Consider the following 23,702-nt stretch of genomic DNA (forward strand, 5'->3'; position numbering starts at 1 on the left):
AGCGTCATGCCGGCTTGAAACTTTCCGCGCTGTCAGGCGGACCATAAATTGGCAGAAGGTGGGGAGGATAATTTGGTACGAGAATGTTGTTCAATGTTCTGTTTCTTGATTTGTTTTTAGCCCTCTTTGTTCATCTCCATTTCTCTCAACGCCACACAATCTCGTGATAAGATATGGTCATCAAGTAGCGGTGTGTACGCAATTGTAGGTAACGTGTTCCTGACATATGTACGATGCGCGTATCTCTGCAGGTTAGTGGCGCTGGAAGTCATGCAGTTTTGTTGTTAACCTCGGAGGAAAACACTTTACAGTTCAGATAAATAAGATCACTAATCGTTCGAGTGGTTCGTTTGATGGAATTTTTCGAGTGCAGTGTTTAAGATCCTTCATTGCAGTTTCAATCAGAAGTATTGATCACCCTTATCACAGTTATTTATAATTGCTTTTATTCCCAGTTTACTCCTCCAGATTCAATAGGAAGGGAATTTTATTAATTCGTGGAAAGAAAATGAGGTATAATTTTGAACAAGAAGGTGACATTTCACAACATATGTGGCTCACTGTTTTTGAATTAAAAACATCAACCATTATGCCGTAGTGTTATGCAACAAAGATAGACCAATTCGCTTGATTGTTGTAACCTTCACCTATACATCAATGTAGCCATACCGCGGAGCCCTTGATCTGTCTCCTGGATTACTGGACTGGTGTCCATGCTACTTCTACAAGTAATCTGAAGAAGATGGAGGGTACGAAATTAAGCTCATGGGATGAATACTATGAACCGGTCTTTTGGGAATACATTCTCATCTCCGCATCAAATCATTCAATTTACCCTCCTTCAACGTCAAGGATTTCTGCTGATGATCTTCACCGTCTTTGAGGAATTCTGATGATGGGCTTGTGATATTAGTCGGATATTAATATGTTACGTGCTGACGGTAAAGGTAACGCGCGGATATCACGTCGATGTTGGTAAAGACATCCGAATATCAAACACAATGCACCGACTAGGACAACGTGGCCTATCCGTCATGTTCGTGTACGTAGGCCAAGGGTAACGACAAAAATGAATAAAATTCCCGCTTTGACAAATCCATGCCATGTGATCGGAATTTGCATTTTACATGCGGCATCCGCACTTCTTCCCCTTTCTAAAGTACTAGCACGCAGCTCATTACGGACATTGGCGTTGGCAATGGAGGCAATTGCTTTCGTCGATCATGACATCATGAAGTTGGTGGAGGATAATTAATATCCGGTACGCGTGGACAGCCGGTGACATTTTCGTTTAACGACTAATGTCATGCAAGGAAGTTACTGCACCGGTTCCAAATCACGTGCACTAAATGTGTTAACGAAAATATCTATACTTCTTCTTACATTGTGTAATATCCATCACTTACGCTCAAGAATCACAACTTACCATACATTTAAATTAATATTACAAACACGTCAGCTAATGGAGAGCGTTGTTACCGTCAATTGCCGAAATCCAAGTTCGTCGTAATAAAAATGTCGAGTATGTTCCAAAAATATCCACCACAATGCCACAAAGTCAACCAGAGTCCGAAGCTCAATAGGCGAAAGTATTTCCCTCAATTGAGCATAAGTGCGCTAATCTTGAGGCCATATCAATCCCACCACAGTTGCTGGAATTTTGATGAAATATACATTTGGTGTGAACATATGTATGTTTTTTTCTTTTTGGGGGAACAAACAGGATCACCTCCCTTGCACCTCGCGATCGCTGTTTCCCTTGAGGTCTTATGTTTTACATTAAATAATCTCACCAAGTCCTTGAAGGCGAGGCGGTACAAATGGATTTGACTTTGTCCAGCTTTGTCCTTTGCGCTGACCACATTCGCCAGCTCCCGTAGCGCCTTCGATCTTCGTAGTTGCACAGTGCCAGCAACAGATTTGAATACCTTTATCTCGTTAGCGTAATGTACGCAAGGGCAATTTCGCATTTTACCGGAATCAGGTTCAATTCAAGCGGCGGTAACGTTGCGCTGCGTGGCACTTCGCCAACCGGATGTTGTTGAATGGTCTTAGAGCTTGTTTTTAGTCGTCCGTCCGTCGCGGAATTCCAAATGCGCGCGTATGCATTTGTATTCCGGGAAACAATAGAGCACAGTTCGTTGCACATGCCGTGGACCACCTGCTGGCCAGATGAGCTGTAAGCGAAAGGATCTAGCAGCAGCTTCTGATGCTGATGATTGCATGTTTGCATGATGTGCAAAATAGTATCGTTAGGTCTTTAATTGGCTATTTCGAGGAAGACCGTTTCCCTTCTAAAAGCCTTGCAACGTCGTTCTTATATATTCTGGCCGGCGAAATGGAGCTTAGCGTTTGGGGCAACCAAGTCCACGCGAATCTTATCTAACGTAGCTGACAAAAACTGGACCTCACCCATTTGCTGACAACCTTTACGAGCTAATCCAATCTCACCCCGGCACCGGAATATTGCTCGATCGTCGGACACGCTACCAGTGGCGACGAGAACCCCCTGCACCCGTAACGCAAGTGACTCGTGGCTTTTAGTGGCAATTTAAAATTTAAATTTCAAATCACCAAATCGCAACCGTTGGACTGGGGCGGGGGCGACGGTTCACGATCGTCGGCTAGATCTGGCGATTTACGAGATTCTCAACAGAACGCACCCGCCCCATATGTGTGTGTATGTATGGCTGGGTGTTCTGCGATCGACTTAAACCCTGCTACATTTGCCAAACAGCATTTGCATACGCGCTGGCTGATATTTTACCTGTTTGCTGGGTGCAATAGCAACAGTGCCTCAGGAAGGTGCAGATCAGCTGATTCGGACCTGGCGGTTTGAATAAATTTTATTACCATTAGTATTGTTGTAGGGCAGCTACTAGTGTACGGTATGCAGATTGCTTCTCACTGTTGTCCACCAACATGACGGGGGCGGTTCTCATTGTTGAAGTTTTCCGATTGAATTGATAATCAAAGGCCATTCGTTGACATTACTTCCGTCATCGGAATGTTGGAATAAATCCTCCCCAAATGCTTCATCGTGTGTGATTGATATGAAATCAATCAAGTGCTAGTGGTTGCGTAATTTGTCTTAATCATGATCGGTCAAAGTCAATGGTAATGATATGATGAAACATATGTATTTATTGTGCCAAAATTTGATTTAATACGAGGCTCTGATTTCTTTAAATTTAATTACAAATTTAAAAGCATAGTGAATGATCAACTAAATCAACATAAATTGTTGATTGTCTCGTTCGCTTGGACACTATTTCACAGTTCACTTTCCAGTGAACGATCACATTTAAATTAGTAGCTTAAATTGGAACTTCTAAAAGCAATGTTTCGAATGTGATTTTGCAATTGTTATTAATGTTACTCCCTTAAAATGCAATTTGTATGCTAAATAATTGAATTAAAGCCGCGTTAAAGGAAGCAACGTTCTATTGTCTAATGAATAGTTTGCGACTGCGTACGGTGGCCATACAATTCGTGCCGTGATTTTCACCTAATTCAATAGACAAACCCGTTCTGCCAAAATTTGCCAGATCCGCACACAAAACGACGCAATAAATGTCAACTAGCCCAGATTGAAATTGATTGTGCAGGGTGAAAGTACACGACGCGATGCTGGATACCATCCGTGCCCTAGCGAGCATGCGATTTCATTCATAAAACCCACCGAATGTGAGCGTACCCTTTCCTCGACACCGTTCCATTCCGTAGGTGGTCTCCGCTGTTGCTCCTCGTATAATGTGATCAAACCAACACGAACGCCCTTGTTCGAAGGGGTGCGATCCCACGTCAATAGGCCGTTTGCACTTGTAGGTAAACAATCACCGACCGAAAATTATTCACTCCACGCTTTGTTGACGGGGATGAATGAAGATGGCAGCGCGAATGGTGGGTCATCGACATTCGGCAACTTTATGATCATCGAAATGATGTTCCACCAATACCAACAGATACAGCAACAGATGAGTGGCGAAGAGGATCACGATCGCGACGCAGCTTGAAACGATTTGCTCTAGTGCCCGGTGGCACTATGTGATCAAATTTCACGCTTTGGGTGAGGTTGCAAACAGCACACACCGAAAGATAATTAGGAAAAATACAACAAAATAATTCAACCAACAATCTCACAATCGGATCTCATGTTGCTGGTTTTTGCACCACACGCCGAAAGTTGGCTGCCGATGTTAAGGTTCTGGGCGTAGAGTGGTATTGGCGGAATGTTGTGCATAAATTTTCAACTACCCCTACCGCTGGGCAAAACACACGAACACAGGACAGGCCGTTGCCGACGGACATGGGACGGACCCTAAAGTTGTCGATCAGTCGAGCCTCGACAGCGCACCGTTTCAGACATTTCTCCTCACTGGATATTCATTATACAGCACCAGACATTTCGCCAAATCGGTTGTCTTGCTGGTTGACTCCTTCTTTCCGCGTAAGGATTAGTGTGTTGTAGAAGTGTAAAATAGCTGACAACGTTACCCGTTTAGTGAAGTTTAACATCGCATTCGTGCTGAAGCTTGTGTCGCAACCGTTTCAGTGAAAGGTTTCCCAAGATTAAGCCGTTTCGCAGTCTCCATCACCGGATCGTCCGAAGGTGAGTAGCGCTCGCTTCGTGTCGGCGGATAAAATGCAAATTTAAGTGGTTTTTAACCAAAATCTGTGAAAGATCAGCAATTTTATTACCGCATCGCGCACAGGCACCGCGCGAAGGTTGCAGGATGAGAATGTCGGTGCGGGAAGGAATGAATCAGTATTCCAGAAGATCGTTTCTGTTTGTTGTATGTTTAATGATTTCTTTTCGATCGAGCATCTGTTGTTGGTGGAGTATTACAACCTATATCGATCTTGGTGATCTTGAACTAGTCCTTCAGCCAATGCGGGTTGCCTTTGCGGGCTACGATGTTGTGCTATAGCAGACTGTATGGCGTGCTGCTGTATAGCTGTGACAGGCAGAATCACGCCATGCAGGTGAGCGCTTTGAGTGAACTGTGCTGCTTCTTCAGAGGTCGCTATCGGTTAGATACAAGGTTAGTAGGCCATTGTCGAGTTAAATGGAAAAGTACTGAACAAAATTTGGGTTCTTGTTTGAAAACTTAAACCGTAGATGATGTGCCCAGTTTGTTACTGGCGTGGAACCGTTGCGTGAAGCAATCACGCGTATTTGCTTAGTGGCTGCATGAGAGAAGATAAATACAGAACGTTGCATAAGTGTTCGTTAAACCTTTCGATAATAGGAGATAGTTTACTTGCTTTAAGTAAACAATAGCGTATATTAATGGAAACGGGTTTTTGTGTGTATTCTGAAACCAAATAGTAGAAATTAAATCATGTCGGTTAAACAAAAATATCAGAATATTGCTTTAAACCTTAATTACTTATGTAAAAATTAGTCGTCCTTTAAACAGGGTAATCCAATTCATGTAATAAGAATAGGGAGAGAGTTTATTAAGAGTATTAAATGTACATCCCCAAAATATGTGGTTCTGATATGACTCAATGCCATTATAATCTTCAATGTAAACAATCCAATGAACGGTTTGGTATGAAAATACAAAATCAATTTCATAATTAATCATTAACCTAAAATCGGATTAAAATTAAATTTTAATTAAATTATTTTAATTATTCACCTTACTAAATCGCTTCACCTTACTATACATGGGTCGATCTTGTAACTGAGCAGAGATCATATTATTTCCATTCGATGTTAAATTTAATACGTGATATGTAGCAATAAACCAACAAACAACAATTCATTTTCACATTTACATTTATTGTTGTCCAAATGCAGAATCCTTTTATGCAAAGTTAACACTACTGTTTATAGTTAATGCTATAGCTAACATCAGAATAAATAAGCATCAGACTGTTGTGTACTGCATAAACTGTTTATTATTTCCATAAGAACAGTCTGTTCGCATAGTAAATCTCTTTATATTAAATGGGTATAACATTTCAACCTAAATGTCAATAAAATGTATAATTTAAAATGAATTATAAATAAATAAATAAATAAATAAATAAATAAATAAATAAATAAATAAATAAAATCTCAAAATTAGGCTCTGTTGGTAGTTTACAATTTTCAGGAGTCAAGAATTCTAAAGAGTAAACATTTTTTTTCCAAGAAAAGTTTTTGCTTTGTTTATTCAAATATCAAATGACACGGTTATTTTACATTTTCTTTACTAGCAGAACAGTTTTAGGAGGTCTTTGCTTTATTATTTACCCCTTTAGCTGGATTTATCCATTTACTATTTATCCGTAGTTGGATAGTCTATCATGCTTACGGGGGATGGGTCTGACTGGGGTTTTGGCCACTTGTGTGAAAGCCGACGCTGCTAACAATACACCGTTCCGGTCGAATTTATTGCAAAATATATTCTTACGGTTTTTTATATTATTTTTTTCCTATAAAATGCAAATTTCAACAGTTGTAACGCTCAATTTGTCAACTTGATTTAATCCGTACCTTGGACACTAAACACACAACAAAAAAGAACTAAAATGATCAACGAGGAGACCAACTGACACTAAAGGCTCTCTTAAATTACCAAATGGTGTCATTAAAAATAAATAGGACACTTTAATTAAGCTTTTAACACATTCAGCATCGTGTCAAAAATCGTAAAAATCACGTGGGCCGTTGTTAAAGCATGCTTGGCTTTTTGCATAGCACATCACCCATTTTTGGATGATAGTGCCAGGCGGCAACCCTAGCCATCACCTAAAATCGGGTGATGCGGCATTTAACGTGTTAATAAAGAGAGTATTTTTACGCTGTACGCTGGGATGTAGTAGATCAAATATACAGATTATAATACACGCAATTGACATTGGTTGTGACATATTCCCTTCTATTAAACGTGAATTATCACTTTATCCCTGGTGTATTAGATCAAGGAAGATGTATTATGGTAATTAAAAAATAAATTTTAGTTGTATGAGTCATGTACGTGCTACCCTTGATTAAATAATACAGAAAATCGTAGATTTACAAATTACGTAACAAGAAATTACAGAAAACATTTTTTATTATTTTTGTAGTTTTTGCTCACAACTTGATGAGTACATAATTTGTCCACTAACACATGACAAAATACCCATTGTACATTGTCAGTGTTTCTCAACATTCACCGTTTCTCTATGAAATGAACATTCACGCGATGAACACATTCATGATTTACTATTGGACCAGCATAAATATAAATGGTGGGCACAGTTTCAACGCGATTGAAATATTCGGATAAACATTTTTCTTTTGTTAAACTAGGGAACCTCTTTGATTATTTAGCAGTAGTACTATTTCAACAAGATTTAAACTTACATTATTTGTTGGCACTTTGAACACACATTGATTGATTTTTTCACTTGTATTTTTTTGGTGTTTTAAAGCAACCGTTTCATTCTATTTTTTCAATAAATACACATATTTGAACCAGTCTTACATGACCAAAGTTCCTTTACAGTGCACCCTCAATGAACGCTCGGTATCTGTTACAACGGTTCTCTCTCGCGCTCTGTGGCGTTTCAAATGCAAATAGAAATATTGTCGCGTTACCTTACGCGACACATTGCACGATGATGTCGGTCCCTCCCTTTGACGAAGATTTTTACTCAACTGATCGTGGAAGGGATAGCAGTAGGGAAGGTGCTTGGTGTGCCGCAGTATGCAGCATAGGCTTAACTTTGTTGGAGCATTTGGAACGAACAGTGACGTCATGGAAAGTTTTCGCCCAACACACACATGCTCACTGCTTCCTGCACCCTAGCGCCATTTTAATGTGATCGATGCACTTATAAGATATGCAAACGATGCGTGTGACAAAGCCCTCAAGATCTGTTATGCGCGTGGAAAGCAAAACGTGCTTACGACGCAGGAACAGCATGAATGAATTTATGCTAACGTAGGTGCATGGGGTAAGATCGACGTGCAGCGGATACGATTTTAATGGGTTCGTGTGCGACGGGATAGCAAGTAGTTTGATATTAGTATACTTAGGAAAAAAGTTAAGACACAAAAAGACTAGTTAAGAAACTTTGTCAAATTATTACAACCTTGACACAATGCTTAAATGACGCGGTCCGGTGGTTTATTGGTAGGGACGCCAGTCTTCACACGATAGAACCAAGGCAAAATCCCATCCGCATCAAACCCCCGTAGTAAGGGCTGAATATCCGGCTACGTGGTAATAATAAATCAATAACAATGAATTAATGTGTTTTTTAAATTTTATCGAAAATTAGATTAAGAATTTTCAAGCTGCTCTCGGAAAATAAAAAAAGCGATTAGTTTATTCTACAATTTAAGACGTCAACAAAAGACAAAAAAATAAAACATATTTGAGATTTATTAAAAAGTTGTGCAAATAACTGAAGCATTACATTAAATTTAAAACAAAAATGAAGTATAGTATACAAATATGCACAAGAATATGTTGCGAACAATACGCGTCTAAAGCCAGTGCAACTCAATTGAACAAATTGATCGTGACTAGCCAGTCGCAGCAGATCTGATCTCGTCCAGGCCACTCTGCCAATTTCCATCCGCCTTAAACCGGCGCCAGTTCGAAGCAGCATTGCCGGCGGCCAATTGATTGGCAATCAAGCTGCACACATCGGTCAGCATCGACCTTTGGTACCGCATTCAGTGTCGTCTTGGTGGAACTGATGCTGCGCTCTGATTTGCTGATTTTCGTACTTCCCAAGAAAGTACAGCCAAAAAAAAAAAGCTTTCCTAAAACGATTCTAAATGAAGAAACTTGAAGCTGAGGCCTTCGATTGTTTCAAGTTGAATTCGGTACGGACTCTGCGTTAGTTAAGTGAATTCGCTTAAATACTCGTATCGATCACTCAATAGTGTTGATCACCGGTCACTAGGTCCGTCCAGTATCGCTATATCAAAGCGTTAGTCTTTCGTGCTTCAAAAATTCCCCTTTCCTTCGGGGCACACCAAGAGTACAATCAACCTGGCCGCACACGCACACCATGGCGCGATGTTTTGGGAATTTTCCACTGTTTCGTTCCCAGGCCTGAGGCTCCACCGCGGAGCACCGTGCGAATTGTGAAGCCAAAATATCTTCCCCGAAGCAACAGTGGTTGGAAAAGAGCGCATACGAAACCGTGATGCTTTTGTCGAACCCCCCCGTTGACACTGGCCCTCATCACCTGCTCCTTGGGGTCGGTCGGAATGAAGGACTTTGCTTTGGCGTGAAGATGCCATGCCGAAACCTGCCGAACGTACCTAAGAAAAGTAAGAATGTGGAACAGCAACTGGCACCAAAACTGGTTTCAACCAGTATCGGACCCTTCTTTCTTTCAGGTGTTGCATCCTCTCGCACCGAAACCTAGACACCGCGGGTTAATGTTTTAGCTTCCTTCCCGTACCGAACGTACCCACCAATCGTTTCGCACAATCACTACCTCCCCTGGGCTTTCTGCCATCGCTATTATGTCCGAACACAGGGGCCGGCGTTTATTTCTGTGGCTATTACCGATGTTCGTTGCAAAAAACAAACTGGTCTAGCTGCACCGTCCCGCGAAAAACGATCGAATGTGGGGAAAGGCTAGTGGATGGTCAAATTTGAGCCTTTTTTGCATTTTTGAAACCATAAACGGATGGAGTGGTACCAGCAGGGTTGGGAAGCAGCACGTCGTTTTGCCGTCGTAAGGGCATTTAGTTCGTTTTCTTCTGAGTGTAAGCCGAGTAGAATGCGTCCTGTAAAGGAATACAGCAATAAAACAGTATAAGTGACTCCCATCATATTACTTGTGCTCTGTCATCATCGTTATTCCATTTGAAGAAATGCGAGAAATGATTCATGAAATTAATATTTATCATTCCTATGAATACAGCTGATACAATATTTGAGCAAGATAATATACACTACCACTTATTTAGTTTGTAGTTGATGAAGAAGAGTATCTTATCTGTACTGCAAGAAACATGTCTTGCATCATGAAGTGTTCTTTGTGGGTTATTTCCCATTACTACCCTTACATGATGTAGATAAAGCGCCTGAATTGCTTTAATAACTTATTTTGTACAAGAAAATGAAAAATTTATAAATTATTTATTTATTTGTCTATTATATTTATTTATACATAATTCGATTATCAAAAAATGAAATAAAAATGTCTGAAAAGCATTAAAAGTAAAGCATATTTATGAGAATCTTAAAGATCGATTAAACAACGAAGAAGTAAAAATATGTGATAAAAGTTAAATTCAGCTTTTATTTAAATTTCTGATATTATTGTATAATGTCAGCATACTTCAGTGGACCAGCGACGTAACACAGGAAATATTGCAACCAGAAGAGAAAACCAAAACACATCAGCAGATGAACCGCTTAACGGCAGGTTGTATGTGTCGAATGGAGGGGAATGTTTACGAATAGAAAATGGGAAAGAGACTTAATAATAAATATCGTTCAAAAGGGAATTGTTAAAATCTGCAGAATGCTTCGAATGAATGTTCGAGAAGATTCGTGAAACTTCGAAAACGTGTTTAGTTCCAACCATTTGAATCACCTTGCGTTTTGTGTGCACATTTCTTACATTTTAAATGCTTTATCTAACCAGATGGTCATAGTTAAACATTTTCACCCACTCACCGAATGAATACTTTTCTACCTCTACACGTCATTTTCTCACTATCCCTGGTGGAGCATTCTCTTTCGAGCGACGCGAACTATCGCCGACAGTGCCTGCCGCGCAAACGCGACGCGACGTGTCGAATTGTTCTCCCCAAACGCACAGCGTCGCTCGACACTAAAGGGGCTGCACACGGTGCCCGGCATCCCATTGTACAGCGAAACATCGCCGAACACGGACGCACACTGCTCGCATTGCCCAAAGGGGAAAACCGCAAGTCGCGCACTCCGAATCGCAATAAACCGCGGCCTATGACCGACCTGCGGTGTGGCGTGAAGCGTTACACAGATTTTAACAATATTGTGGAAAATTAAACTGAGGAAAAGCGAAAAACAAGAAACCGTGCACCATTTCCTCTGCACCCAGGGGAGGAAATTCGACATTAACCGAAAAATACGTGCTACACAAAAAACACACATCCGTGAAGAGCCGTGAGGTGTGGGAAATAGCCGGTTGGTAGAGGAAAAGAAAGTTAGCGGTTCGTGGCAGGTTGCAAGTGAGCACGAGAAAGGCCACGATCATTGTGCGATATCCGTTTTTAGCGTCGTGAGTGAGGTGAGAAGATTTGAACATCGCGTTGGAGGATACTTAGGTTATTCTGGTCGTGCATCTTCACGGTGACACTTGATCGTTTGACGGACGACGGGCAAAGCATTGATCGCGGCTGTAAGCAATAACCATGGATAATTACAAGAAGAAAACACCCGGCCGGGTACAGCATCTGGAGTATACCGTAAGTAGTAGCGAATGTGGGGAATTGTTTGTTTTCCACGGTGGTTTTAACAGTGCGCAGTAAGGTAGTGTTTATTTGCGAGCTCAGGTGTTGGTTTGTAAGCTGATAAGTGTAAACAGTGGAGATCTGGTGTGGAGAAACGAATTGCTATATCGGTTTATATATAGCAAGTGGACGACTTGGGGCTCTCATTGTTCATAGTGGTTTCATTAACCGGCCCTACCGGTGTGGCTTTAGTTCGAAGAATTTTTAACCATCAACGAAGCGTGGATCGTCATGCGCTTACTGCAATTCCGGCTTGGCACTTCTTCCGAAGCAGGGCAGATCACGTGGAATGCGTCCCGCAGAGGCGCGTATGTTTGTTTGAAATGTTTGAACTAACTCACCCAAGGGCGCTTCTCGCTAACTGAGACGATTATTGCAGTAAACTGAACACGAGTTCGCGGCATCTTCTGAATATGCATAAATGCTTTGGAAACGATGTCACCTACGGTTTGCAAGGTAAAAGTTTTGCACTTCACGATCATTGTCCGACGCAGTCTAGTTTCATGAAGATGTAGGGCTACTACTTAGGAAAAGTACCAAAGCTTAGAAATTCAATTCGCAACCTCAATTTCCGGGGAGCTCTGATTGCTATCTACTGATGATGGGCCATAAAAGTTCATTACCGGCACCAGTGGCGAATGTGCTTACCGGTGTGCGTAATTTATCCACCGTTGTCTAGTTGCAATAATGTGTCGAACATCGAATCGGAAGTAAGCTTCGGTTTATTTTGATTTTGGCCGATCGGCGCAAAGGTGGAAGAATGCACAACTGGTTCAAAATGTAGGATTACCTTGCAGTAGCACCATGTAGCACCACACGATCCGTCAGCTCGGGGAAGGGCACTTCCTGTGCCGATGTCATTAGTAGGCGAATTCCTCACATTTCCGCCTATTTGCTAGCAAATGAGCAATAGAGCTAGCAAATGCCACACGCCTCGATAGATAAGAATCAGTGCACGTTTTTACGCATTCATGATATACGGTGGGGTCCGCATTCCTTATCGAGCAGAATCGATTGATTGAACGCTGATAAACCTCTTCAATATTCGAACCAAGCTACAGATGGACGAACGCGGGATGCTTAATTGGTGCAAAAGAATGCTTGTTTTCATCACTGTTGCCATTTTTAGCTGCAGTAGTAGGGCGAGTTCAACTGCAATAAGTGAGTTCGGATTAATAAACTTTGTTGTGGTTAAGATGAGTGTTTCCTGCTGACTATCCATGCTCACCCTGGTCCAGGTGTGTTCAGGTTGAAGGTGATTGTAAATTGCGATCGTACCAGCCAAGCCGTTAGTTACGGTTCATGCGTTCCTTTTGGCACCGGTATTACGGATGCAAAGCCGGATGGCATTCAATGTTTGTGACGATTCAGATCGAGCCGGTTTGCTTTCGTTCTGGGCGGGATAAATATATCGTCAGTAGTGTCCCTTAGAATTATGTAATATCGTTTGTTCTCTGCAGATCAGCATTATCGCACAGGGCCGCACAATGTTTGGTGTCTGTTTAGTATATTTATTACCCAAACGATCATTCCGTTTTTTTTTGCGCTGGGGTAAGACAACTGCCATGGCGGGGGTAAAAATATCACTAACGCCGGACTGTGGTAGACGAAACGTAAATAACGCTTTTCACCAAAAATAGCATTGTACATGACAGGCCTCTTGCATTCTTGTTTCTTTTTTCTTTTTGCTCGCGCGATTTGGACATTAACGTACGCGGGATGACGCACAGATCGGACGTGAGTCCTGTTTTGGTTTTTTTTTTCTGCAGGTCGAGTCCATTCGTCCCACCCTGCTGATCGGAACCGGGATACGAATACGAGCTTTTCCGATGCGTATTTACCGTCCCATCTGACGCCGACGCCACATATTTGTTTCGGTTTTTGGCGTTGAAAAAATCCTTCGAACGACCTTGCACGCCTGAGATCGCAAATTATCCGCACAACCCCGGCACAAAGGACCGGGTGAAAATATCTGGGAAAAGCGGTACAAAACGACGTACACAGGCGGCACAATTTATGAGTTGCCTATTTTTAACCGTTTTCTCTGGCACGCCACTTTGTAGTACGGGGCACGAGATAAGCACGTTGCCTGAATCTTCCAAGTGGATCGCGTATAGTATGAGACCATGTGACAATCATTCGCAATCGGTAGCGAGGTTCGTCGCTTTGCAAAACGCAAATCGCTAATTACGATGTGATGCATGAGAAGATGACCAATGACAACATGCACTTGCACAACGAGAATTCTCAAACCTCACGAATGTCGATGGAACTCTTGTTCTAAACTCATTGCACTAATCGAAAGGCTTGTATTTGAAAGAGAGTACCACATTGAAGTAGAGATGGTAGGTGTCAACTTGCAAATTGTAGTTCGTGATGATGTACTCCACCTCCGGAGGGGATATCCCTTTAGAGGATGTCAATCAGGATCACAAAGTCTAGCCAGCAGCAAAACGGGTCGTTGGGAAGGTGACAAGATAAATATCAAATTCCCCTAGCGTAGCGATACTTCCAATTCTAATTTTACGTTGCATTTCCACGTGGCGCGGGAACTCCAATCAACTTTGCTCCACGTGCGCTGCAACATGCGAACGATTTGCAGGCAATCAATTGTAGCAGTCGTTTAAATTGTTTATTCCAGTTTTTGTTGCTCATTCCAAGTGTGCTGGCCACGTTGTGCGAGTTCGCCGAGAGCGAATTGCAACTGTCTGCCTCGATTTACTGCTTCATTCATCGAAATGTCAGTAATTGAGTAACTGTGCCATTTGTACTGGTTGTATACGTGCCGTTTGTCTCATCCACTGGGTTGTTGGTTTGTTAAGGACGTTAGGGTACAATCAGATTGAGGAGAATGTTTTTTTTTTCTGTCCGCATCATACATCCTGCCCGAATTTCTGCTCCAGTGTATGTGGTCCACAATCTCTGCATCCGTGTCCAGAAGCAGTGTTAATTTTTTGTATGACTCCTCTTTGCCAAACACCAAACTGCGCCGTTAGTTTTCTTTGAAGGCGGCTCTCCACGCCGTGCAATGTTTTATATTGAAAGTGAAACCATTCCGCTGGTCCTTTCCCTGCCATGCCTACCTCACTGGCGTACAAGTTGTTGTGGTTATGGCAGGAACGGTACAAGCGCAAGCGTCCCTGCCCGTTTCCTTCTGTGTGGCAAATACCTTGTAGCGAATGTGTCTTGATTGCTATTGATGATAGGGGGTGAGTTCCAGGAGTTGGAGTTATGGACCACACACGCACACAAGAGTCGTTCGGCAAGGTCATGGTATGGCGCATTATATTTTTCCCCAATTCGAAACGGAGGGGAATTTTACTCCGGAGAGAAGGAATGAACTTTTTCCGCTTTGCCATTGAAGTTGACCAATATTATAGAGTCAACGAAGGGGAGAGTTGAAGATAGAGTAAATACACCGCGATCTAACTTTTTTTTTGAATTGCCCTTTTTTATTTGAACTTCAAAACATATTTATGTCCAACATTGTATTCTTTTATCGCAGCACATAATGCGTGGCAATGTCGATGTATCCAATTCACAGTTTCAAACAAAAACAGCTCAAAATTGAGCAATTCTTATCAGCCGCTACAGTTCGCCCCAACCTAAACCGGCGGCCCTACCAAATGGCGCCTATGTACATAGTACTGTCCTTCTTCTCAATTAGATACATTTTTGACATTGAAACGCTACCGTATCGTGACGAGGCAAACAAACCCCAAAACTTTGTCACCCCAATATGAAGTCACCCTCGGGGAACTTCGTATTAAGACGCATTTCCTAAGTATACTCGCTGAAGTTTCCGTTGCGATGACAGGAAGGAATTAAGTTTGGTAGCATCGTATAAACTAAGCCATGCTTCTAAACCCTTCTAAAGCGTCTCCTTCCGGGTGGCCCACAAATGCCCCTTGAATCCGCCTTGATGTCGCGCGAGCTTCTACCGAGTGGTCGGTTGGGACCGGATTGCTTAACAACTTTACACTCCGCACGTGCGACTTGTGAGGCCGCTTCAAACCGGCTCGCTGGCCGATGCATACGCGACGAGTGCGCGTTATCAGAGATTGCGAGATAGGTGCTCGACCACCTGTAATTTAACCTTCGTGTTGGTTTTTTTTTCTGTTCACACATCACTTCAGCCCGTGATGGAGGTTTTCTAGCGCCGTATCCTAGGCAACGGGAGCACCTGGGAGTGTGGAACACTTTACACCTATCGGCTTCGGTTCAATAATTGGTTCCCATTGGCGATGAAAGAGGAGAAAATTAGCGGCACAGATACGGGTAAATGCTGGGACGGTGAGAGGCACTAAGAAGGAAGGCCAGAATCGGTGTGCGCAAGTTCTTAATTAGATAATTGATTTCGATACCAGGAAGGACCCCTGAGAAGGTTCTTTTCCATCATGCACTAGACGAAGGCGATCCAGACGATGATTGGTACATTGTAGGTAAGCGTCTTACGCAATATGTAATCAATTGAATTACATGATACCTGTTATGGAAAGACACGCAGTAACAAGTAGCTAATAAAATATAGATTATTACTGTTAAACATTTACTTAAAAGTTGAAAACGAACATCGATCATCAAGAATCACTTAGGAAGTATAAAGTGCGCCAAAACCTAACGCCTGCTATAGAACGCTTCTATCGACGCATTTGCCTGTCTGGGGTGTAAAAACAATGACCCGGTTTGTAAATGCACATATTAATTGCCCAGTCAGTATCCAGACGACGGGAATGTGGGTTTCGTTTTCAGTGCGCTTCCTTCCGCAAAAAAAAAGCTGCCAACACTGCACACCCGCTTGAACCTGAGCTCCAAAACGGCACACATAGAAAAGAAACGCAAGGAAATGTGAACTTAAAGTTAAGCACCTTTTCATGTGTTAAAAACTTTCCTATCATATGACGCTCAGACGTTTCAGCTTGGAACGTCAACGGAATTCTCAAGGTGTCTAAGCCTTTATTGATTTTCATTTTCTTTTCCAGTTTTTATTAGCGAGAGGCGTGGTTTGGTTTTAAAGCTCATTGAAGGAAATAGCTTGTGGACATTGTTTTGCGATAGTGTTGCAAGAATTTGCTGATTGTAATAAATGTGATAGGAAACAAGAGACGAGAATGTGGCGAGGTTCTTTTAAAGCCAGTTTTGTGAGTTGCTTCAAAGTTTGTGAACATTTTGTAGTGAACTTGTAAAATTCTAAATACAATCATTCTTCTAAAACGATCTTCAAAGACTAGAATAGTTTTGAAAGCATAATATTGAATCGACTTGGACTTGGGTCGAGGATAGAAGTTGCTCTTATTCAGCACGTTTATCTCCACATGGAGTAGCCCACATTAGAAAAAAAAAACCCCGACCGATTGTACTTTACTATAAGAGGGTTGAAGAAAACAGCGAAACGTTCTTGGGTGAGGTAAATCGTCCACTTGTACTGTGCTTACCAGTTCAAACCGGCTTGAGGCATATAATTGCCGTTGTTAAAGCGATTACTTTAACTCCTCTCGCATGCGTATGGATATACGGATAATGATTGGCGCTATTAATATGCCCCAGAAGGAATAATCGGTCTTATTAGGTTTCTAGCAAAACAGCGAACAAATAACGAAACTTATGACTAATACGCTAATCACAACAATGACACATACCTCCCGGTAGGAGGCATTATTTCTTTTTTGGTTGTTGCCCCAGAAACCGTCACCAATGTGAATAATCTGGTACAACATGTTTATTTCACTATTAATATTTGTGCTGTTACAAGCGTTTTTTTTTTTGCTTCTCTATTGCAATACTCATGTTCATCAGCCACGTGCTTACAAATGAGCTATTGTTTAGCTGTTTAGAATGGTGTATGTATCCGCTACAATCGATCTCGGAACGGAAAATGGCAATTCAACAGTGAAACGTGTCGTTGTGGTTATTTCATCTTTCCAAATGGTGTTAATTCCAAGTGTAGGTGAGACATTTCTACGCTTTTTGAAGTACACTTCATTGATCGTGAGAGTTGCAGCGATGCAACAATGTCACGAAGGTTTGCCCAGGCGCGTTTGATCTTCCGGCAGGCCGAGCAGGTGCATTTGTACTCTCGAGTATGATATTCGCTTTGCTGAAGGTTTGTTCAAATGAATGGAAGTTATTTTCTTAACATCCTACACAACCTACCGACTTTCACCATTCACTACACCTTTCGTATAACACTGCTTCACATTCACCTCTCTACGATCATTACCGAACGGATGTGGGCAGATTGGGGAATGATTTATAGTGCAAGGTGGCCGTTAAAAAACAATAGCATGATTAATTAAAGCATCCTTAAAATAACGTAAACGCAGGCACAAACAGTACCATCGTGCTTGGCCATTGGCATTCCAACCATTCGCTTCCTGTCAATAGCCTTCGATGAGAGCTATTTTTGCTTGCGCTTCAATCGACAAAATTGGCAATCCGTCTTCATTAATTGAATCTCGAGCGGAACAGATTTGATCGTTTAATAATAAATAGGCCCACGTACCACCACCACAACCCCAACCCATTGCGCATTGTGATGATGCTGCGTCACAATCCTGTGGCGCCAATGGATAAACAATTATTGAGACCGATCCAGCTGATGAAGCGTGTTTGACGTTCTTGAAGAATGCGTGTTCCAGCAGCTGCCTTTCGCTGATCAGTGTACGATCAATGGGTAGAGAAAATTAAGCGAGTAGGAAAAAAACATCCCCAACAAATGCACACATATTTGTGGCACCAGCTCAGCGAGGCAAATAAAGATCTTTCTATGGTGCGACATTGAGCGCGTCGTAGGAGTTTTCGCATCGTACAGTCAACCACCGGCTGTAGGAAATATTCCAAATTTAGATCACACATCAGGGAGAAGCGCGTCGTTATGTACGTGACGATTGGGACGCAACGCAAAATACCAACCAGAACCAATCATCCAACCCGAACGCCGGTGACACAGGGATGCATGACACTTTGTCCTTACGTACGGGGAAGGTATCAAATTGTCCATTCGCTGCACAGGACAACAAAGTTCTCCCAGCAGTGTCACGGTTTGCTGCATCGTTTTGACCGTATCAGCAGCGGGGCGATGGATGCAAACGCGGAGCGGGCACGTGTAACACGAATTCGGTTGAGAGATTTTCAATGTCTCCCCGATATTCGTATTTTAAACTTGACACAATCTTGTGTCAAGATCTGTTGGCGATCTTGAGACACGAGTGCACGCGATCGTTCCGCGATCCGCCTACCGACGCCTTGATGAGAGCAAATTAACCTAGGGCCGGATCACGTCGTGGCAAGGAATTAACAAAGCGACATTTCACACGAGCACGCGACATTCGGTGCGTTACCAACATTACCGAGCTGACCAAACCGAGCGGACGGGTTTTCAGTGCTGCGATTTTTTGTTTTGTACAACGCTTTTCTTAAAAATAAACATCCCAAACGCACGCGCGTTACTTTATTGGCTTTTGCGGATGCGGAAAAAGAAACAAAAAACCAAACCAGTCCGGTTCTAAACAGCTTAAGCTGGGTTTGATGCCGTTGCGGATGGGCAAAGCGCAGTCAACGCACTCAACAGGAGGTTCGGTTTGTTTACATTTTATGTACAAAAAAAAACTCCAAGTTTTATGCCATGGAACCGCACATCCAAAGATGAATTGATCCGAGAGGAATTTAGCTGATGTAGTTCGCCCCCAAATGTGTCTCTCGGATCTAGCCGTTCGAACTCCGTGCGCTGAGCGTTAAAATGCGAACAAACACGTGTGCGTTCTAATGCTTGCCTTTGCGTGTGGATCTCGTAGACATCGCACGTGCACAGTGTTGATGCGTGCCGAATTGCGCATGCGCTCACTGAGCAACCACATGGCTCCCAACGATTTCGGATGAAGTCAGATCAAGATCTCGGCATCCACGCCCAAACGGAACGTGCCTGACCTAGATTTCTCGACGCAACCAATGCATCAGGCAGCCTGCGCGCCGAATGTGATAGAAATTCTTCAGCAAAGTGCAGGTGATGGATGCGCTTGCGCTACATCTTTAGTTGTTGAACTACCACCAAAACACGCATCTCTCTTGGGAAACAAATGCATTTCGGCAACGTTTACGGAACGATCGAGCAACCATAGACACAATCAAACGGCCCAGGGAAGGTCGAGGTCATACTACGATGACGTATCAGGAGACTAAGAAACTGTAGTGGTTGTGTGCAGAAACTCATTGCCTTGTTAGGGTTGTTACATCCTACCGAGCATTGGTCTGTGATTCAAATTACGCTATGATTCACGACCCCCATTTCCGTAATCTTGCAATCATGTTAATGAGATCATTAACCTCAAATCAGATGAATTATTGTCACCGGCATGCGCCGGTCTTACAGATTGCAAATAGATCGGAAGGTTGTGACAAGTGTAGCCAGTGCATGCCAAAATTATTCATGGTCAAAGGTTTAAAAGTGAAAAACACGGTATTTGCTAGACTTTTTCCTGGGTTAATGTCCGACAATGATCCTTCTCGCGGTAATTATTATCCACAAGAATAGAGCTGTAAGAAGAACTTTGAATCAGCATGCTCTTAATTCTTAGTGACCTTCGCTTATAAATTTAAATAAAGCTCAAACACAAACAAACAGCTGCATTCTAGAAATCCTGTCATCAATCTAAGTAGGTTTAAAAAGGTCAGAATGTCTTTTTTGGTTTTGGTGCAGGAATAAAAAATTCTATCTTGTTGTTATTCCAAATTCAGTGTGTCTAAATTCTACAAATATCGATTTCGAATTTGGCAACTTTGAAGCTACTCAAATTTATAAACTGGTACGTGATAATGCTCTAGCTCTTCTAACCTTTTAACTTTTCTATTTGTTTTTTTGCAGCAAATACGTCCGCAGCTCACCGGAGGTAGCAAGTCCGAGCTCACTGGATACATTTTCGGTCGTATGAAGTCCGAGCTAAACGATGTACCGGCACAGACGGCCGCCGGCTCCACCTTACCGTTGGTGGACCTGATCAAGGATGACGAAGAGGCGGGCACGTACAACCCGTTCGAAAACCGCAAGGTGACGCACCCGACCACTGACATGGATACGCTGGTCCATCTGCTGAAGGGTTCGCTCGGGTCGGGAATTCTTGCCATGCCCTTAGCATTCGTGAACGCCGGGCTGTGGTTTGGGTTGATTGCCACGGTTGCGATTGGTGCGATTTGTACCTACTGCATCCATATCCTGGTGCGTTGTTCGCACATCTTGTGCCGGCGCGCACAGATGCCATCGCTGGGGTTTGCTGATGTCGCGGAGGTTGCGTTCCTTGCCGGACCGGAGCAGCTGAAGAAATACTCTCGGCTTGCCCGGTTCATCATCAACCTGTTCCTGGTGATCGATCTGATCGGTTGCTGCTGCATCTACATCGTGTTTGTGGCCACCAATCTGAAGCAGGTAGTGGACCACTACACTCATTCCTACTGGGATGTGCGCATTTACATCCTGATTATGTTGGTTCCACTGATCCTGCTGAACCTGATCCGCAAGCTGAAGTATTTGACACCGTTCTCGCTGATCGCCAACGTGCTGATTGGTGCCGGTGTTGGAATCACACTGTACTACATCGTCACCGATCTGCCAGCTATGTCGGACCGTAAAGCTATCGCCGAAGTTCAACATATGCCAATGTTCTTCGGCACTGTCATTTTCGCGCTGGAGGGCATCGGCGTAGTTATGTCGCTGGAGAACAACATGAAGAACCCGCAGAACTTTATTGGATGTCCGGGCGTGCTTAATACGGGAATGTCTGTTGTGGTTACGCTGTATGCTACTGTTGGCTTTTTGGGCTACCTGAAGTATGGAGAAGATACCAAGGGCAGCATCACGTTGAATCTTCCGGTGGAGGATGTGTAAGTGTCTCATAATGCTCAACATATAGTTGCAGGTATCGGCGTGCTAATGCAGTTCGATTTTTGATAACAGGTTGGCTCAAATGGTAAAGCTCATGATTGCGGTAGCCATCTTCCTTACCTATGCGCTTCAGTTCTACGTGCCCATGGAGATCATCTGGAAAAACATCAAAGGAAACTTCAACGAGCACCAGAACGCTGCTGAGTACACTCTACGAATTGGCCTAGTGGTAAGTAGCTATCTGAACATTATATCACCGACGAGCATTAACGAACGATCCATTTTCTCGCAGATCCTTACCGTAATAATTGCTGCCGCCCTACCCAACTTGGGACCGTTCATCACACTCATTGGGGCTGTGTGTCTGAGCACACTTGGTCTAATGTTTCCCGCTGTCATTGAGCTGGTTACGTTCTACGAAAAGCCCGGCTTCGGACGATTCAATTGGATGCTGTGGAAGAATCTGTTTCTCATCCTGTTCGGTGTGGTCGGTTTCGTTACCGGCACTTACGTCAGCATAGTGGAGTTCTCGGAGCATCTCGAAGAAGTGTAAGGCTGCCGACACACCGTCAACACCTTTCATCCCACTCGAACTCCTCTGGCGTGGCGGGATACCGTGCATCACAGCGCGACACATGCCGTGTGTTCTGGATTCTGCCATCAGCTGCATACTTTTTGTAGGGTAGATCCGCGAAACGCGGCAGCCGTAGATGCGAACGACTTGAGCCCGAGTTTCCGCACCGGAAGTGCATCCGATCGTCTGCGAGCTGTTTTGATCGATCGATGCATTAGGAGCAACGGATCTGTTGCAGCAGATTGCATCACACATCCGACCGCTCTCTGGTATTCTTTACCGTCTTTCATCAACTGTAGGATCTCGTTGTATCAATGACGTCGTTTTAGTTGCGCTAGCAGGTCCTGAGCTGCCTGAGCGTGCGCTTCCTTGTGTTAACATTTTGAATTTCTTACTTTCTTAAGTCATCATACCGGTACCATCTTAACCTTTACTTTCTCCCAATTATCTGCCGTTTTGTTTTCTCCCCACTACCCGGGGTTCCTTCGAATCCAATTCCATTTTCACCACTAGACACCTGTCCCATTACATCCCTGTTCGTTATCGTTAAGTATGTACACACAGTCCGAATCTGATTCGGAAAACCATATCTGCGATAAAATGCGACGGTGAAAGGCATAGCTGGTGTAACTTTTGTGTTTGCGATGCGCACTGTGTGGATCGAATAAAACTATGCCCCATATTAGGACATTTAGGAACGCTGTAGCCACGTTACACGTGGGAAGAAATTAACCAACCTAGTAATATACGCGTGCCACAAACGCCATTGCAGTAGAATAATCTCACTAGACTTGTTTACCGATAACGTACACAAAGGAATGGGGTGGATGAAGCTTCGCATGGTTGGCCACCGAGAGTCATGTGCCCAGTGTTTAATGGACAGGAAAATGTGATGTTGAGTGTTGCTGTAGCATGTAAGAGATGTGTTCAGGCTCAGTGTCACACTGGTCGGAATGAATATTTATCTACTGTTTTTAACCTACACACCCTAAGGGCGTAACGTGCGAGAGGGAATGTTCCTAGCGGACTTTGCACCGGAGAACGTTTTGCCATTACAGTTTTAGTACACTTAGTAGCTTGTTAATCGATAAACATGGTAAATGTGACAGTTCCTGAGGGCTGCCAGCGTAACACAAATATTTAGACCTATTAAAAAGACAGTAGCAGCAGGTAGATTTACAACAAGCTTAACCACTTTACACCCAAACATGTCAGCCGAAAACAGTCTTCCATCGAATATTATATCCAGGGCGTTGCGCACAAATAAAACATGTATTTTCATAGCTTAACAGTTCTACCGTAGCAGGTCTTATACATAGTAGAGTGCATTGAAATGGTTGTTTTTGCAAATGACTACGTAGTGTAATGTGTAAGGGCAGAATTCTAGATTTCTAGACGTATTAGTAGTTCGCTGTAAGTAATGACTTTATGCTTTGTTTATATTTTCCGAATGAATATATCAGACTATTCTTCAATAAATATATCGACTTTTACATGTCCAGAAATTGAGTTCAATATATCGAGTTCTGCTTATTGCTTATCGTAGAAGTGATAAAAAAAACTGCTAAACTTGAATAGAAAATGTGAAAACTTCATTCAAACCGAAATTAATCCGAATCACAAACCGTTAAAATCAAATTCAAATTGATTCATGTGCTCTGCGACAGTGCTCCTGTACTAACGCCACCTATATGTCAGTGTAAAAAACTGATCTGCAACTCTGTGCCGGAGCACGTTCGCAACATGACTTTTCGAACACAAACGAACAAAACGCATTTAGCGGTTTAAGTCCAAAATGCCCG

General features: G+C 42.9%; 1 protein-coding gene across 1 annotated transcript; it reads left to right on the forward strand.

The window, feature by feature from the left end:
* Positions 1–11,248: 11,248 nt before the first annotated feature.
* LOC128301424 (proton-coupled amino acid transporter-like protein pathetic) lies at positions 11,249–23,415 on the forward strand. Its single transcript, XM_053037889.1, has 4 exons — positions 11,249–11,407; positions 20,313–21,325; positions 21,399–21,555; positions 21,619–23,415. The coding sequence occupies exons 1-4, from the start codon at positions 11,354–11,356 to the stop codon at positions 21,877–21,879; spliced, it is 1,485 nt and encodes a 494-aa protein (XP_052893849.1). The 5' UTR covers positions 11,249–11,353; the 3' UTR covers positions 21,880–23,415.
* The last annotated feature ends 287 nt before the right edge of the window (positions 23,416–23,702 follow it).

Source organism: Anopheles moucheti, chromosome 3 (assembly GCF_943734755.1).
Source record: "Anopheles moucheti chromosome 3, idAnoMoucSN_F20_07, whole genome shotgun sequence".
Classification (NCBI taxonomy): domain Eukaryota; kingdom Metazoa; phylum Arthropoda; class Insecta; order Diptera; family Culicidae; genus Anopheles; species Anopheles moucheti.